The sequence below is a fragment of the Caretta caretta genome, chromosome 1 (assembly GCF_965140235.1).
Source record: "Caretta caretta isolate rCarCar2 chromosome 1, rCarCar1.hap1, whole genome shotgun sequence".
Taxonomy (NCBI): Eukaryota; Metazoa; Chordata; order Testudines; family Cheloniidae; genus Caretta; species Caretta caretta.
Window position 1 is genome coordinate 328229442 of NC_134206.1, and position 15168 is coordinate 328244609.

At 38.3% G+C, this 15168-nt stretch overlaps 1 protein-coding gene across 3 annotated transcripts in view; it reads right to left on the bottom strand.

Moving 5' to 3' along the window:
- The window catches only part of KMT2E (lysine methyltransferase 2E (inactive)), a 118328-nt gene that overhangs the window by 84301 nt on the left and 18859 nt on the right, over window positions 1–15168 (bottom strand). For all 3 annotated transcript variants that reach the window (XM_048836375.2, XM_048836380.2, XM_048836373.2), the window contains exons 3-4: window positions 2381–2495; window positions 767–996 (exon numbers count right to left, since the gene is read on the bottom strand). In XM_048836375.2, coding sequence (XP_048692332.2) covers window positions 767–996; window positions 2381–2495 — 345 coding nt within the window. The remainder of the gene's footprint in view (window positions 1–766; window positions 997–2380; window positions 2496–15168) is intronic.

The following is a 15168-nucleotide window of genomic DNA, read 5'->3' on the forward strand; positions in this document are numbered from 1 at the left end:
GGCTGCTCTGACAATTTTTCCTAACTACTTCATTGATCTTAGGAAAAACAAATAAATATGCACATATATACATGTCCAAATCATAATTTAAGTAGATTTTTATTGCAGACTCAATAATAAAAATAATATACAGTTGTCTCTATTCTTTACTGGACCTAAACAAAATCGGAACAAATAAAGTGCTTTGCAGATTCTTGTCTTCTGTGGTTGTTTCTTTCGCTTTTTGGGTTGCCTTTTTTTTTTTAAAAAAAAATTTACTAGCTAGTAAGTCCATTTCTGTGAAAAGTGGTAGTTGTATGTTTGTTTCCCCACCGCTACCTCTCCCTGCCGCCATCACTGCCCAGGAGGCTGTGGATGCATGAAAAGCCCCTCGTGACTGCATGCAGCCACAGTCGCCGCATTTGAGAAACGCTGGACTAGACTGAATTTAATGAGTAATGTGAATGGCCTGCAAAAAAAGTCCCACTACTGACAAAAGAGTAGACTCTTCAATATTTACAATGGAGCAGCCAGACACAAAATAGCAACCTGGAACAAAGTGTGAAACTCTTTCCTTCCTTGAACTTCTATTTTGCCGGTTAAGACAGTTACATGGCCTATAATGGACTTGAAAGAGCCTCTGTTTTGATGGCGGTTCCCCTACCCTAAAATTGAATGTAATCTAAAGTAATTAGCCATTTCAAAAACTGCTTACTACTACAGTTTGATTAAAAAATAAAAACATGTACGTATGTATTAACATTTTAATTCATATAAAATATTTTACCTGCATTTATCACAACAGATCATGTATCCATCATCATGGGTAAAACCACAAATGCACCTGGTAATATCAGTTCCATAGCTTCCATCTTCTGATGTGCTGATGGTAGTAGCACTGGAAGTTTCATCAAAATTGGGAGTGGTAAATATGCCTACTTCATTCTTGCTGATAAGAACTGATGGAGGAGGAGATGCTGGAGGTGTTGGAGGAGGACGAGCACCATAGTTATGGTCCTGGATGATTTTTTGAAAAACCCACAGTTATCTTGACATGTAACCAATATTCATTTTCAAACTCCTCAGAAGGATTCCTACACCCACTTTTGTTTGGAAGTCAGGTTTCTAAATTCATAGCCAGAATGAAAACACTCAAAAACAGAAGCCCAAAGTTATGCTCCTAAATTCACGTTTAAACACCTACATAATGCCCTACACACTTAAAAAATGCTGTGATTCCAGCAGCTCCCATCAAACTTTTTAAACTAAGACCAGTTATGCAGGTGCCTAGATATCTAAATCCACATTTAACTTTACACAAACAAGAAAAGGGAGATAAAGCAGCTTGAAAAATAAATGTCTGTTTATATACCAATATCAAATCACTCCGGAAGCACTAGTTGCAAAAGCTAGATTTTACTACTACTGCATCAGCAGCAGTATTGAACATTGCCGATATAGGCTCTATATCAGAGGTGGTCAAACTACAGCCTACGGGCCATATCCGGCTCACAGGACCGTCATACCCAGCTCCTGAGCTCCCAGCCGGAGAGGTTAGCCAATCCCCGGTCCCTCCCCTGCTGTCCCCACTCCCCCACAGCCTCAGCTTGCCGCGCTACTAGCGCACTCTGGCCCGCCATTCCTGCCGGGCAGCATGGCAGGCTCCGGCCAGGCGGCGGGGCTGCGAGCTCCTGCTGCTCTGAGCGGCTTGGTAAGGGGGCAGGGAGCAGTTCGATGGGGCAGAGGTTCTGGGGAGGAGCGGTCAGGGGACAGGGGGTGGTTGGATAGGTGTGGGAGTCCCAGAGGGGGTGGAGGGTGGGGGCCTGTCAGGGGGCAGGGGTGTGGATAGGGGTTGGGGCAGTCAGGGGACAGGGAGCAGGGGGGTTGGATGGAGATGGGGTCGGGGGGGGTTAAGGGATTGGGGGGTCCCAGGAGGGGGCGGTCAGGGGACAAGGAGCAGGGGGTTGGATGGGTCAGGGGTTCTGAGGGGGCAGTCGGGTCGGGAAGCAGAAGAGGGCGGGGGCCAGGCTGTTTGGGAAGGCAAACCTTTCCTACCTGGCCCTCCATACAGTTTTGCAACCCCGATATGGTCCTCAGGCCAAAAAGTTTGCTCATCCCTGCTCTATATACATCCACTCAGAAGCTCATTTGAGCAAAGCAATGTTTATTCAATAGAAAAGAACAACCGGAATGGAAAGTTTTTAAGATTCCAAGCATTACAAACAGTAAAAGAGCATTAAACAGAACTCTAAAAAGTATGCTTGTCTTTTTGTATATCTGGCTTTTAAGTAACCCCATTCTTCCCCTGTCCACACACAATAAGGAACTTTAAATATGCCTCAAAACTATTTGATTAAAAAAGTTGGAACCTCACACAAATACTCTAAGCTTTTAAACTTACCGCATAAGGCAAACCAATGTAACTGTGAGAGTGATGAGAACTGCTGGTATATAACTGGTGTGGATAACTGTTTGATTTTTCAACTACCACAGGGCTAGCTTCTACAGATTCTGGTCTGAAAAGCAAGATGTACACCATTACATACAATATTTCATATGTATTTGCTTTTACTTGTATTTTTTTCATTTTATAAACAAGTATTTACATTTTGTTCCTGTTAGAAAGTAAAAAGACCCATTTTCATAAGAAGTGGCCCCAAAGGAAGCATAAAATACATATCACCAAGAAAGAAGTTTCTAGAACATGAGACATATAGCTCAAATGGATCTTTGACATATGAGATCTTGTTATAGGCATTAGCTGCAAGTAAATTCTGCAGCAGTTCAGACACCCTGAGCATAAAACTTGATTTATCATTAGAAAAGGCTGTACAATACCACATAATCGTATAAAGTGACTGCAAGAAGAGGCACATTAGCATCATTAATAACGATAGAAGCAACAAGGGACAATACATATGAAACTACAGAAGTCTATCAATATATTTGTATCACTACCCGCAACTTAATGAAGTTCCACAATGACATCTAGTGAGAACATCAGTGCAGTGCCAATAACCTCCTATAGAGATCTGTGGTGCCAATCAGGTTCCACAACAGTTTTTGACTGGGAAGGAAAGAACATGCACAGAGTAAATAAAAAAAATAAGGCACTTGATATTCAAAACAAAATTGGAAGAAAAATTAAAAGGCGATATTACTAAAGAAAAAATTGCAAAAAACGAGAAAAGAATGTAGAAAGAGGGAAAGTGTGAAAAGAAATAGTAACAGGATATTTGATTGCTTTTTCCTAGAAGTTTTATAATATTTATAGACACACAAGTATGAGAGCTAGATTTTTTGGCCCTACTTATGGAATTGCCCAACAAGTTAATTCTGACCTTATTACATATTGGCAGTAACTTATTACTTATTCATCATTTCATCTAGGGGCCCCATACCACTGGGGCAAATTTCAAAGGAACTTGGAGCTCACAAATGAAACTTCTACATGACAGCAAATCACTGCCAGGGCCAGCCAGGGCAAGGTGCCGACTCATAAATAACAAAAAACAATCTTCGTCTGCTACTATTCTCTAAGAAGTTCACAAAAGTTTTTCTTATTCCCAACAATTAAAATGAAAATTCAATGAACTCTAACATACTGATCATCCAAAAGGAGTCTAGTGATATGTATGTTTAAAAAATTATTTAACAAAACATGGATTCAGGGTACTTAAAGCTAGTTTGGAGGGTTGTGTGTTTTGTTTTGTTTTTAAACAAATATTCATATTGTGAAAAGAACAGGAGTACTTGAGGCACCTTAGAGACTAACACATTTTATTAGAGCATAAGCTTTCGTTGGCTACAGCCCACTTCATCGGGTGCATAGAATGGAACATATAGTAAGAAGATTTATATTATATATTTATTTTTCATACAGATAAGTTGGAAGTTACCATACAAACTGTGAGAGGCTAATTAGTTAAGATGAGCTAAAAACTTTTGTAGTGATAATCAAGATGACCCATTTAGACAGTTGACAAGAAGTTGTGAGGATACTTAACTTAGGGAAACAGATTCAATATGTGTAATGACCCAATTCATATTGTGCATATTTTTTCCTCTGGTTTAATTTGTAATTACAAATTATTAACAGAAAATAATACTATATATACACACACTTTTTTTGCTCTATGCCATGAAAAGAAGAGTTCTACAAAGTTTTGTTAGAGGAACACTGACTACTTAAGTCACACTTCTGTATTATTTTAACCTTTTGTAATAAAACAGTCATTTTCTCTCATCTTTATGTTTTTTCTAAAAGATATGCTCTAGGAATAATTTTGGGGACATTCCATGGCCTGTGTTATACAGGTCAGGCGAGATGATCATCGTAGTCCCTTCTGACCTGAGTATCTATGACTATATTCATTTGTTTACTTCATGAATTTGAGAGAACTTTTCACCTTATGTATAGTTACTTGGTTAGTCACTTTCCCTTTATGCAAGCAGGTTTTCCACACAGGAACAGAGAAAAGCAAAAAAAACACAAAAGAGTAAAGTTTGTATAGCCACAAAAAATTAGAAGGGGACTTTAGGATAAAGGGAGATTAGAATATTGTACAGCTTTCATAGACTGTAAATTCTTCAGTGTAGGACTGTCTACTGCTCTGTGTATTCCGCAGAACCAAGTCTATCATCAACAGTACACAATCACACAGGAACCATGTAAATATTTGAAAACACTTAGATCAAAGTTCTTTCAGAACTTCCACATTATCTTTAAAACACACAAATACTGTATCTCCTCAGCTACACCAAAGTTTTCTTTTAAAAGTAATGACAATTGAACTGAATATTTTTCACAGAATAACGGACTCTTGCTACTACATACTGCTGAGAATTGAAAAAAAATGTGTTAAGGAAGAATACAAACATTTCCTAAGTGGAAGATATTTACTCTATGACATACCTTCTATTACAATAACTTTCTAGTCACTAAAAAGAAAAGGAGTACTTGTGGCACCTTAGATATGAACAAATTTATTTGAGCATAAGCTTTCATGAGCTGCAGCTCGCTTCATTGGATGCATGCAGAGGAAAATCTCCCCACTGTATTTTCCACTGCATGCATCCAATGAAGCGAGCTGTAGCTCACAAAAGCTTATGCTCAAATAAATTTGTTAGTCTCTAAGGTGCCACACATACTCCTTTTCTTTTTGTGGATACAGACTAACAGGGCTGCTACTCTGAAACCTTTGTAGTCACTGACTGCCTTTTCATTTTGGGAAGGGAATGATGAAAAAGGTTGTTCGGTAAAGAAACCAGCGGGAGCAGCAGTGGTCCTCAACCTTTTCTATACAATGTAACAGAAGCATCTGGGGGCATCCCTCCCCCATCTGGGGAATTGTAATCTCCCATCCTCCCTAGGTTCATGAACCCAGGTTCTAGAAAGAAAACAAATTTGAAAAGGTATGTCAGATTCTCCACTATCCTCATAATGTCATGTTGAAGGTACAATGTTTTCTGGTTGGGGTCCTACTGCAATGGAAATAATACTAATCCTGAAGATCTGGATACTCAAAGCTCTGATGCACAAGGAGTGGATATTTGCCCAGTACAGCCCAGCTAAGTTTCCAGAATTTCTAGTCACTTTCATATCCTTCCCTCCCAATTCAAGAGACTGCTGTCCATCCCCTAAGGTTTCCTAGCAGAATATTTTTAATGCTTTTTGAAAGTGAAAGGAGGTAGCATGCCTATCCTGTTTTCCACTAAATAGTGCATTTTTCCCAGGGATTATTTGGATCTTATTCGTTTTCCCTAGTAACTGGAGAACTATTTGGTCTAACAGGCAATCTGAGTACCAAAACTCCCTGGAAAAAAATATTTTAATATGCAGTCTACATTTCAGTAATGCTAAAGTTTATTACAGAAACTTTTCTTTGTTAGATACCATTATTGTGAGTTGTAAAAATGTCAAGTTCTTAAATGTGAGATAATTCAATGAAAGATACTGATAATAGTATATACTTAATCAAAAGACCTTAACAGCCTAACCACCAAAATGTCCTGCTCTACCTTACAATATATACCCTGAAGGTGGCAGTTTGTGCATTCCACACAATCAAATTGGAGTCCAAAGAGTAACTGGGCTTCGCAAGGGATTTGAAGTGCTCTTTAAATTCAGACAATAAATCCCACTTTCTGTAAGTGTTGGCTACTTATTGTAGTTCTTTGGGGATAATTGGTGGACTTGGCTTCCATTATGTGACTGTCCTGATAACAAGCATCCATATAATCACACAAAACAGTGGAAAGCAGCAACTACCAAAGTAAAAACATGAAAGTTAAAAACCAAAGAAAACAAAGAAATCCAAGTGTTATTGTTACCCATTTTAAGGCTGTGACTATTCCTATGGATTTAGGTTAGATAATTCACATGTTTAAAGTGCAGCATGTATGTAAGTGACTGGAGAATAAGGGACTAAGTTTCACATGGGACAGAACAAGAGAGGGTGATACAGTAGTAGGGAGTGGATGCAATGTGCAAAGTCAAGAATCACATCAATGAAGTGAGTAAGGAGTATGTACTTCATGAAGGTTCACTAAATTTTTTTAAAATACTGGATTTCAAGGACTCTTATTGTGGGTATCTTGCAAAAACTTGAGTTTTCAAGAGGAAAAGGGTCAAAAGAACGTATGACTTGGCATTCCTCACTTGGGAACTTGTTCTTGATATCAAAGATGTGCACTTGAGGCACTGTATTTAGAAATATTTTGAACAGGCCCCATTCTGTAGCTTCACAGTACCATACATCTGTCCTGACCCACCAAGACGATACATTTAAAAAAAAAGCCTACTCCTGGTATTTATAAACAATGGAATCATCTTATTTTTACTGTTTACTTCCCTAGTACTTAGGGACATTCGAACTTCACAACTGAAACTTCTTGTAATTTTTCCGAGTAGCAGCCGTGTTAGTCTGTATTCGCAAAAAGAAAAGGAGTACTTGTGGCACCTTAGAGACTAACCAATTTATTTGAGCATAAGCTTTTGTGAGCTACAGCTCACTTCATCGGATGCATTCAGTGGAAAATACAGCGAGGAGATTTATGTACACAGAGAACATGAAACAATGTGTGTTCCCATATATACTCACGAGAGTGATCAGGTAAGGTGAGCTATTACCAGCAGGAGAGAGGGGGGAAAAAAAAACCTTTTGTAGTGATAATCAAGGTGGGCCACTTCCAGCAGTTGACAAGAACATCTGAGGAACAGTGAGGAGTGCGGGGGGGAATAAACATGGGGAAATAGTTTTAGTTTGTGTAATGATCCATACCACTCCAAGTCTCCATTCAAGCCTAAGTTAATTGTATCCAGTCTGCAAATTAATTCCAATTCAGCAGTCTCTCGTTGGAATCTGTTTTTGAAGTTTTTTTGTTGAAGAATTGAGACTTTTAGGTCTGTAATTGAGTGACCAGAGAGATTGAAGTGTTCTCCGACTGGTTTTTGAATGTTATAATTCTTGATGTCTGATTTGTGTCCATTTATTCTTTTACGTAGAGACTGTCCAGTTTGACCAATGTACACGTACATCTACCAATGTGACATACGCCAGCATGTGCCAGCAATGCCCCTCTGCCATGTACACTTCAGATAAGCTATTACCAGCAGGAAAGTGGGGTGGGAGGAGGTATTTTTTCATGCTTTGTGTGTATATAATAATATCTTCTACACTTTCCACAGTATGCATCCGATGAAGTGAGCTGTAGCTCACGAAAGCTTATGCTCAAATAAATTGGTTACTCTCTAAGGTGCCACAAGTACTCCTTTTCTCATCTTAAGCGATCACTCATTACAGTGTGTATGGTAACACCCCTTGTTTCATGTTCTCTATGTATATAAATCTCCCCACTGTATTTTCCACTGAATGCATCCGATGAAGTGAGCTGTAGCTCACGAAAGCTTATGCTCAAATAAATTTGTTAGTTTCTAAGGTGCCACAAGTCCTCCTTTTCTTTTTGTTGTAATGTTGTTTGTCTATACACACACACAGCATGAGACACAATGTCACAGGGTGGTTGGCCCTTTAAGGAGAGTTGGGCTCAGCCTCACCTGTTTCTCATAAGCAACCTCCAAACTGAGATGGTCAAGTAATTATAAAAGCCACCAAGTATCTCAGCTGGAAAGGAGAGCTAGATAAAGCAAATGGTCTCCTGATGCAAGGAAAAGGGCTTGCAGAAGGTTGGGTTTGTGTGTGAAACCCTATCTTGAACTGATTTATTGTATCTGCTGAATAAACTGTACCCTGAAGGAAGAGCTTGAAAAGACTGTGACCTTCCTGGGATGTGGAAACAGGCCAGCAGCCTACATAGACTTTAACAACAAAACAAACAAACCAACCAACCAAAAAAACCCCAACAAATTAGCACTCACTATTATGCCCTAAATCACAAATTTTTAATTATCTGAGTGGGATTCTGACCAAATTATTCGTCTCAAAGATGTATACTAAACCCCTTGGGTGAGGTCATGTACATGTAAGTGGTCTATCAGTTAACAGACTGGTAGAGTGGTTAGAAACTGTTAAACATTCACAAGTGTTCAGGCTAGAAAACATTGTCCCCAAATCCCAATCTTCCAATGGGTTAAAAGTTTTTCTACTATTAGAAAATAGTACTAGATTTTCTCACCTACACTAAAAAAAATTTAAGCCACATTTAAGAGTCTCAGTTCTGGTTTTGGGTCAGACAACTTGCATATCTAGAACTAGATCACTTGAGAATTAACACTCAATTACTATACAGCCTTAAACTACCCCATTCTATCAGCAGATGGCCCTAGTGAAGTTAATTAAATTAATTAAATAAATAATGCTGAAAAAGAAAAAAACCAACGTACCACAAGGCTGTTAAAGTTATCAGTGAAGATTTCCATAAACTCAGTTTTATGGGCTTATGGCTCAAGTTATCTACACTCTGAATCGTGGTTTAAAAGTTTTAGCTAAAGACCATTATTTTCTTCTAAGGGGTCTGAAAAGGGGGGTTAAGCGGACCGTTTCTTTCCATGATTGTTTTGACTATTCATTATAAAAAGTTAATCCGAGTGGTTCTCACCCTTAACACCAAAAATAAAGTTTATATGAAAGCTGGGAGCGCAACAGGTTTTTTTAAATCGTGGATGTCAAAAAAACTCCGACACTCATTAAGACAGATTTTCAAAGGAGCCTAGGTTAATTAGAATCTCAACTCTTTTAGGCTCCTTTGAAAGTCCCAGCCTAACGTTTTTAAGGTCATTTACCATAGCCTTATAAACTCAAAAGCAGCATTTACTTATTAAAAGAAAAAAAAAAGGGGGGGGGGAATTATTTGAAAACCACTTGTTCCTAAAAAGAAAAGGAGTACTTGTGGCACCTTAGAGACTAACCAATTTATTTGAGCATAAGCTTTCGTGAGCTACAGCTCACTTAGCTCACGAAAGCTTATGCTCAAATAAATTGGTTAGTCTCTAAGGTGCCACAAGTACTCCTTTTCTTTTTGCGAATACAGACTAACACGGCTGGTGCTCTGACACTTGTTCCTAGTGTGCCTCAGCAGCTTTGCAAATTTTCTGAAAAAACAAGTTATTATACTATGTACAACAATTTGACAGGTTTTTGCACTACAATTCATATGAACATTGGTTGGCTAAAATTCAACCCAGATAAGAAAATACGACGTAGAACAATGTATTGTATTTCACACAAAATGTATTGTAATACTTTAGTTAAAGAATACAAGACAGCTTCATGGGCAAAACTAGGTTGAGAACATTGCCTGATCTTTGGCAATTGCTTACTGATTTCTGACATGGTTTGCAAGGTAGGTCTACTACTTTTTATCATGACCTGCACCTGGAAGACCAGATTTCCACAGTAGTTATGAAGGAGTTTAAAATTTTTTTAAAAAAGTAATATAAAACATCATAAAGTTCCCTTTTCTTCTAGATGTAGAACTTGCTACAGTGACCCACGTATTGTGATCATTAGACTAAACTATAGTAAAGCCTTTTATTTGGGGTTAACTCTGAAAGCCATCTACAGACCGTGGAACGTGGCAGCATGATTTCCCAGACACTTGACCATGAATACTCAACATTGATGCTTGGAACTACACTGACTTCCTATAAGTCAGCAAGAGCATTTCACTTAATAAGGCCACTCTATTCAAGGCAATGTCTATTGCTCTCTATCCCTTCACAGCAAGAAAAATTAGGCTAGAGTCTTACTATCCCAAGATCCTTTTCCACTAAAGGCACACACTTTAAAAATTCTCTTCTCCTGAATATTCACTTTCAGTCCATCTAGTGTTCTTCACATCAAACTGAAAACTGCTTTTATATGCTGTACAATGTCTATATTGTACTCTCGCTATTGAAGTATGTTGTCTTGTATTTACACAATTTTGTGCGTCAGATTTTGTAGAGGCACCCAGAGGAACTCAGGTACATACCCATAGCACAGATAATGCCTTCTGTTACATAGATCTTTTATTAGTATGGCCTAAAGAGGCAGCACCTTTATAGTTCCTAACTAATTCTGAGTACAGGAAGACATGCAGTTTATTTCACCATCAACTGTGATTTTCCCCCCAAAATTGTAACATTTAATAGGTTCAAAGTGAATAGTATAATAATTATATTCAAATTTATGCATACTGTTCTAGTAACTAACTACAACAGTGTTCTCTTTACAGGCCTCAACCCTCTATTTGGAAGGGTAGAAGAAAGGATGATTAAATTTCCAGGTCCCCTTTTTCAATGAAGATTATTCTCCTACACAGTCAAGTTTGCCACCCCCCATTTTCCCCCATGCTTTGGCATCTTAGGAAGCAGAAACGGGCCTACAGGGAACTGGTTTGCCTCCTTTCAGGCCCAAGGTATATTCAATAAGGATCTATCATTGTTATTGATACAATCAATGTCCAAAGTGTCAGTTTCTAGAAAAAAGCTGTGTTTGAAAAACAGAAGGTGGTTATGTCATTCTAACATTTCCCAGTGGTCCTTATTACAATACTAGAATAGTCAATAGTTAAACCCGTTCTTGTATACCATCTATCATGTATTCTGTTTTCCCCCTTGATTTTAAGTTGACATAATACAAATTAGTTATGATCAAGGAAAACTAAATAAAACTGTTTGCTATTTCTATATATTCCACAGCTTCTTCTCTCTTGGCTACTCATTTTCCATCTCATGAACCCTATTTAAGAGCTCAGCAATTGCAAGTAAGAGCTTATCAGTTTCTACATTTGCCTCCTTCAATAAGGGACATACGTACTGCCCTTATAGGATGGAAATCCACTAGAAGATGTTACCTGCCTCATGCTTCTAAGCAGTCCTCTTCGGTGATGGGGAGGACTGTTCCTACATTTTATTTTAAAAATAGAACTTTTCTGTGCATGATCCTGGACAAATCCACAAACTAAATGAGTTTTGAGGTTCAAATTCAAGAATGGCAAATTTTAAGTTATTCCAGATGCCCCACAAAGCACCCAGCAACTCAGAGTTTAAAATCTTGCCCCTGACCCCCAGAAGCCTTTGCAGCCATGATAGCAGTTAAGTTCTTCAACATTACAACCAATGAACACATGCGGTCTCATCAGCCTAACTAATAACAGACACCTAATGCCCCTAGAGTGTGCAGGACACAAACACAAAAAACAAAAATGAAAACACATACATGCAGCTGTTTTCTTTGGCTCTTTACTTTTTCAAAACCAGGAAAACCTAGCACTCCTTTTCTGGGCTTTGGCTGTTGGAAGCATCGCAGTTTTGAACTCTAGCTGAAGCAAGTCTTGGATTCTCTGCTGTCACTAAAACATCAGTGTAGAATCCTTGGTTTTCCTGACATAAATAGTGGCATGTCAACCAGCCTACAATACTGACTGCATAAGCTTGTGCATCTCTTGCCACTTATTCTCTTCACATGGTCTTAAGTATAAAAGGATAGATTATGCAACATAAGGAGATACCCTTCAAGAAAGGCACACTAACAGATGTCTTCTTAGGCCCAGTCTCTAAAAGCTTTCCAGGTGAAAACTAGGAAACTCATTTCACTCTTCATAGAAATTAAGACCAAACACTCATGTTTTAGGGAAAATTCCCCACCCTGACTCAACAGGTTTTAATGTTAAAGGCTGCATGCAAGCCATTTTTCAAGTTTACAATGGCCAATTCATCTATCTTGATGAAACCTACCCCACTGCCTTTACTTAATATCTTATTACTTTGGAAGTTCTTCAGGAGATCTGAAGCGTGAAAGAAAATATGTAAAAACAAATTGTCTATTTTTCCAACACCTAAACCATGCAAATACGTTCTTAAACTGTCCAAAAACATGAAAGCTGTATCGTTTCAACAGGACAAAATTAAAACTGTATGTGTAGGAGGGTGGGGGCAAGACGCCTAAGGAAAAAGATTAATAACATTTAATTATATTCATTGTGACTGTCAGTCTATTGGCAAGTTTCAAAATGCAAGTTCTTTCAAAAGACTAGAAAGAAACAACAAGTTATAAGTCCAAAATTTGACTTTCCTATTGGATTCTAAATATAATTTACATATGACCTAATAGTTTTCAAAAATAGGTGACTTAAGTTCGGCTCTGAAATAAACAGTCTGATGATCAAAAATGCTGAGTAACTAGCATCTCCCATTGACTTATTTTTTAAAAATAATCATCGCTAAGATTTATAAGCACATATATTATACTGTGCATTACAGAGACCCTCTCTCTATATATAAAGGCAAGATTTTATTTTTTGGGTTACTTCCCTCACCCCCTGCCAAAATCAAAACCCACTGCATTGCTACATACTCTGCTAATGCAAAGAAAAACGAGGAAACACAAAAATTAACAAATGCTATTCTTAGACATGCTGAGATCATTTGGATGGTGCTGATACTACTACTTTGTGTAAATGAAAAAAAAAATCAGTCACTTGTACTCCATGAAAAATATTTTGTACTATATTTCATCCCAAAAGAATCCACAAACATCATGGATATGCAGCTACCTTTGGTGTGGAGAGTGGCAACCATGCTCAGCACACCATACAACGACAGGGACATATTTTTAATCAGATTGGCAAGAATACAACAAGTTAGATGCCTTCAAGTCAGCAGGGCCTGATGAAATACACCCTAGAATACTCAAGGAGCTGACTGTGAAGATATCTGAGCCATTAGCGATTATCTTCAAAAAGTCATGGAAGATGCGAGAGATTCCAGACGACTGGAAAAGGGGCAAATATAGTGGCAATCTATAAAAAGGGAAATAAGGGCAACCCAGGGAATTACAGACCAATCAGCTTAACTTCAGTACCCAGAAAGAGAATAGAGCAAATAATTAAGCAATCAATTTGCAGGCACCTAGAAGGTAAGGTAATAAAGTGACAGTCAGCATGAATTTGTCAAGAACAAATCCTGTCAAAAATCAACCTAATAGCTTTCTTTGATAGGGTAACAAGCCTTTTAGATAGGGAGAGAAGTGGCAGATGTGATATATCTTGAATTTAGTAAGGCTTTTGATACTGTCTCGCATGACCGTCTCAAACAAACTAGGGAAATACAACCTAGATGGAGCTACTATGAGGCGGACACATAACTGCATGGAAAAATGTTCCCAGAGAGTAGTTATCAGTTGTTCACAGTCAAGCTGGAAGAGTATATCAAGAGGGGTCCAACAAGGATCAGTTCTAGGTCTGGTTCCGCTCAATATCTTCATCAATGATTTAGATAATGGCATAGAGAGTACACTTCTAAAGTTTGCAGACAATATCAAGCTGGGAGGGATTGCAAGTGCTTTTGAGGATAGGATTATAATTCAAAGTGATCTGGACAAACTGAAGAAATGGTCTGAAGTAAATAGGATGAAATTCAATAAGGTCAAATGCGAAGTACTCTACTTAGGCAGGAACAATCAGCTGCACACATACAAAATGGAAAATGACTGCCTAGGAAGCACTGTAGAAAGGGATCTGGAGGGTCATAGTGGATCACAAGCTAAATATGAGTCAACAGTGTTACACTGTTGCAAAAAAGGCAAACATCATTCTGGGATGTATTTGCAGAAGTGTTGTAAGCAAACATGAGAAGTAATTCTTCCACTCTGCTCCACGCTGATTAGTCCTTAACTGAAGTAGTGTGTCCAGTTCTGGGCGCCACATTTCAGGAAAGATGTGGACCAATCGGAAAAAGTCCAGAGGAGAGCAACAAAAATGATTAAAGGTCAAGAAAACATGACCTATGAGGGAAGATTGAAAAAACTGGGTTTGTTTAGTATGGAGAAGAAAAGACTAAAAAGGGACATGGTAACTTTTTTCAAATACATAAAACGTTGTTACAAAGAGGAAAAAAAAAATTTGTCTCTTAACTTCTGAGGATAAGACAAGAAGCAATGGGCTTAAATTGCAGCAAGGGCAGTTTAGGTTGGACATAAGGAAAAACTTCCTATCAAGGTGGTTAAGCCATGGAATAACTTGCCTAGGGAGGTTGCGGAATCTCCATCATTGGAGATTTTTAAGAGCAGGTTAGACAAACATGTCAGGGATAGTCAAGATAAGGGATCTCAAACTGGGGGTCAGGACCCTTCAGGGGGTTGCAAGCTGTCAGCCTCCAGCACAAACTCCGTTTTGCCTCCAGCATTTATAATGGTGTTAAATATATTAAAACGTGTTTTTAATTTATAAAGGGGGTTGCACTCAGAGGCTTGCTATGTGAATGGGGTCACCTGTACAAAAGTGTGAGAACCACTGCTCTAGATAATATTTAGTCCTGCCATCAGTGCAGGGGACTGGCCTAGATGACCTCGAGGTCCCTTCCAATCCTACCATTCTATAAATCATAGGACTCCTCTTAAGAGGAGTGCCATGAGGTCTTTGATGTCTACAAAAGACAGACTAGACCAGACTTTAAGTATCATCTGATTGACACCGAACAAAGCAAATGGAGTTTTGACTATTTTATCTACCTCAAAAGACGAAGAGCCGAGTTGAACCTGTGATTCCTAGGAGTCTGTCTAGTTATTCCACACATACACCTAAACCTTTAAGCTACCCACTTCAGCTATAAAAAGCAAAAACAATGGATTACCAAATAGAAAGACTAAAATATTGGGAGAGAAATAAATGTAACCAAATGCATAAAAAAATTAAAAATATAAACTACGCAAATTTATTTTTTAAAACACCCTTCCGGATGATCAG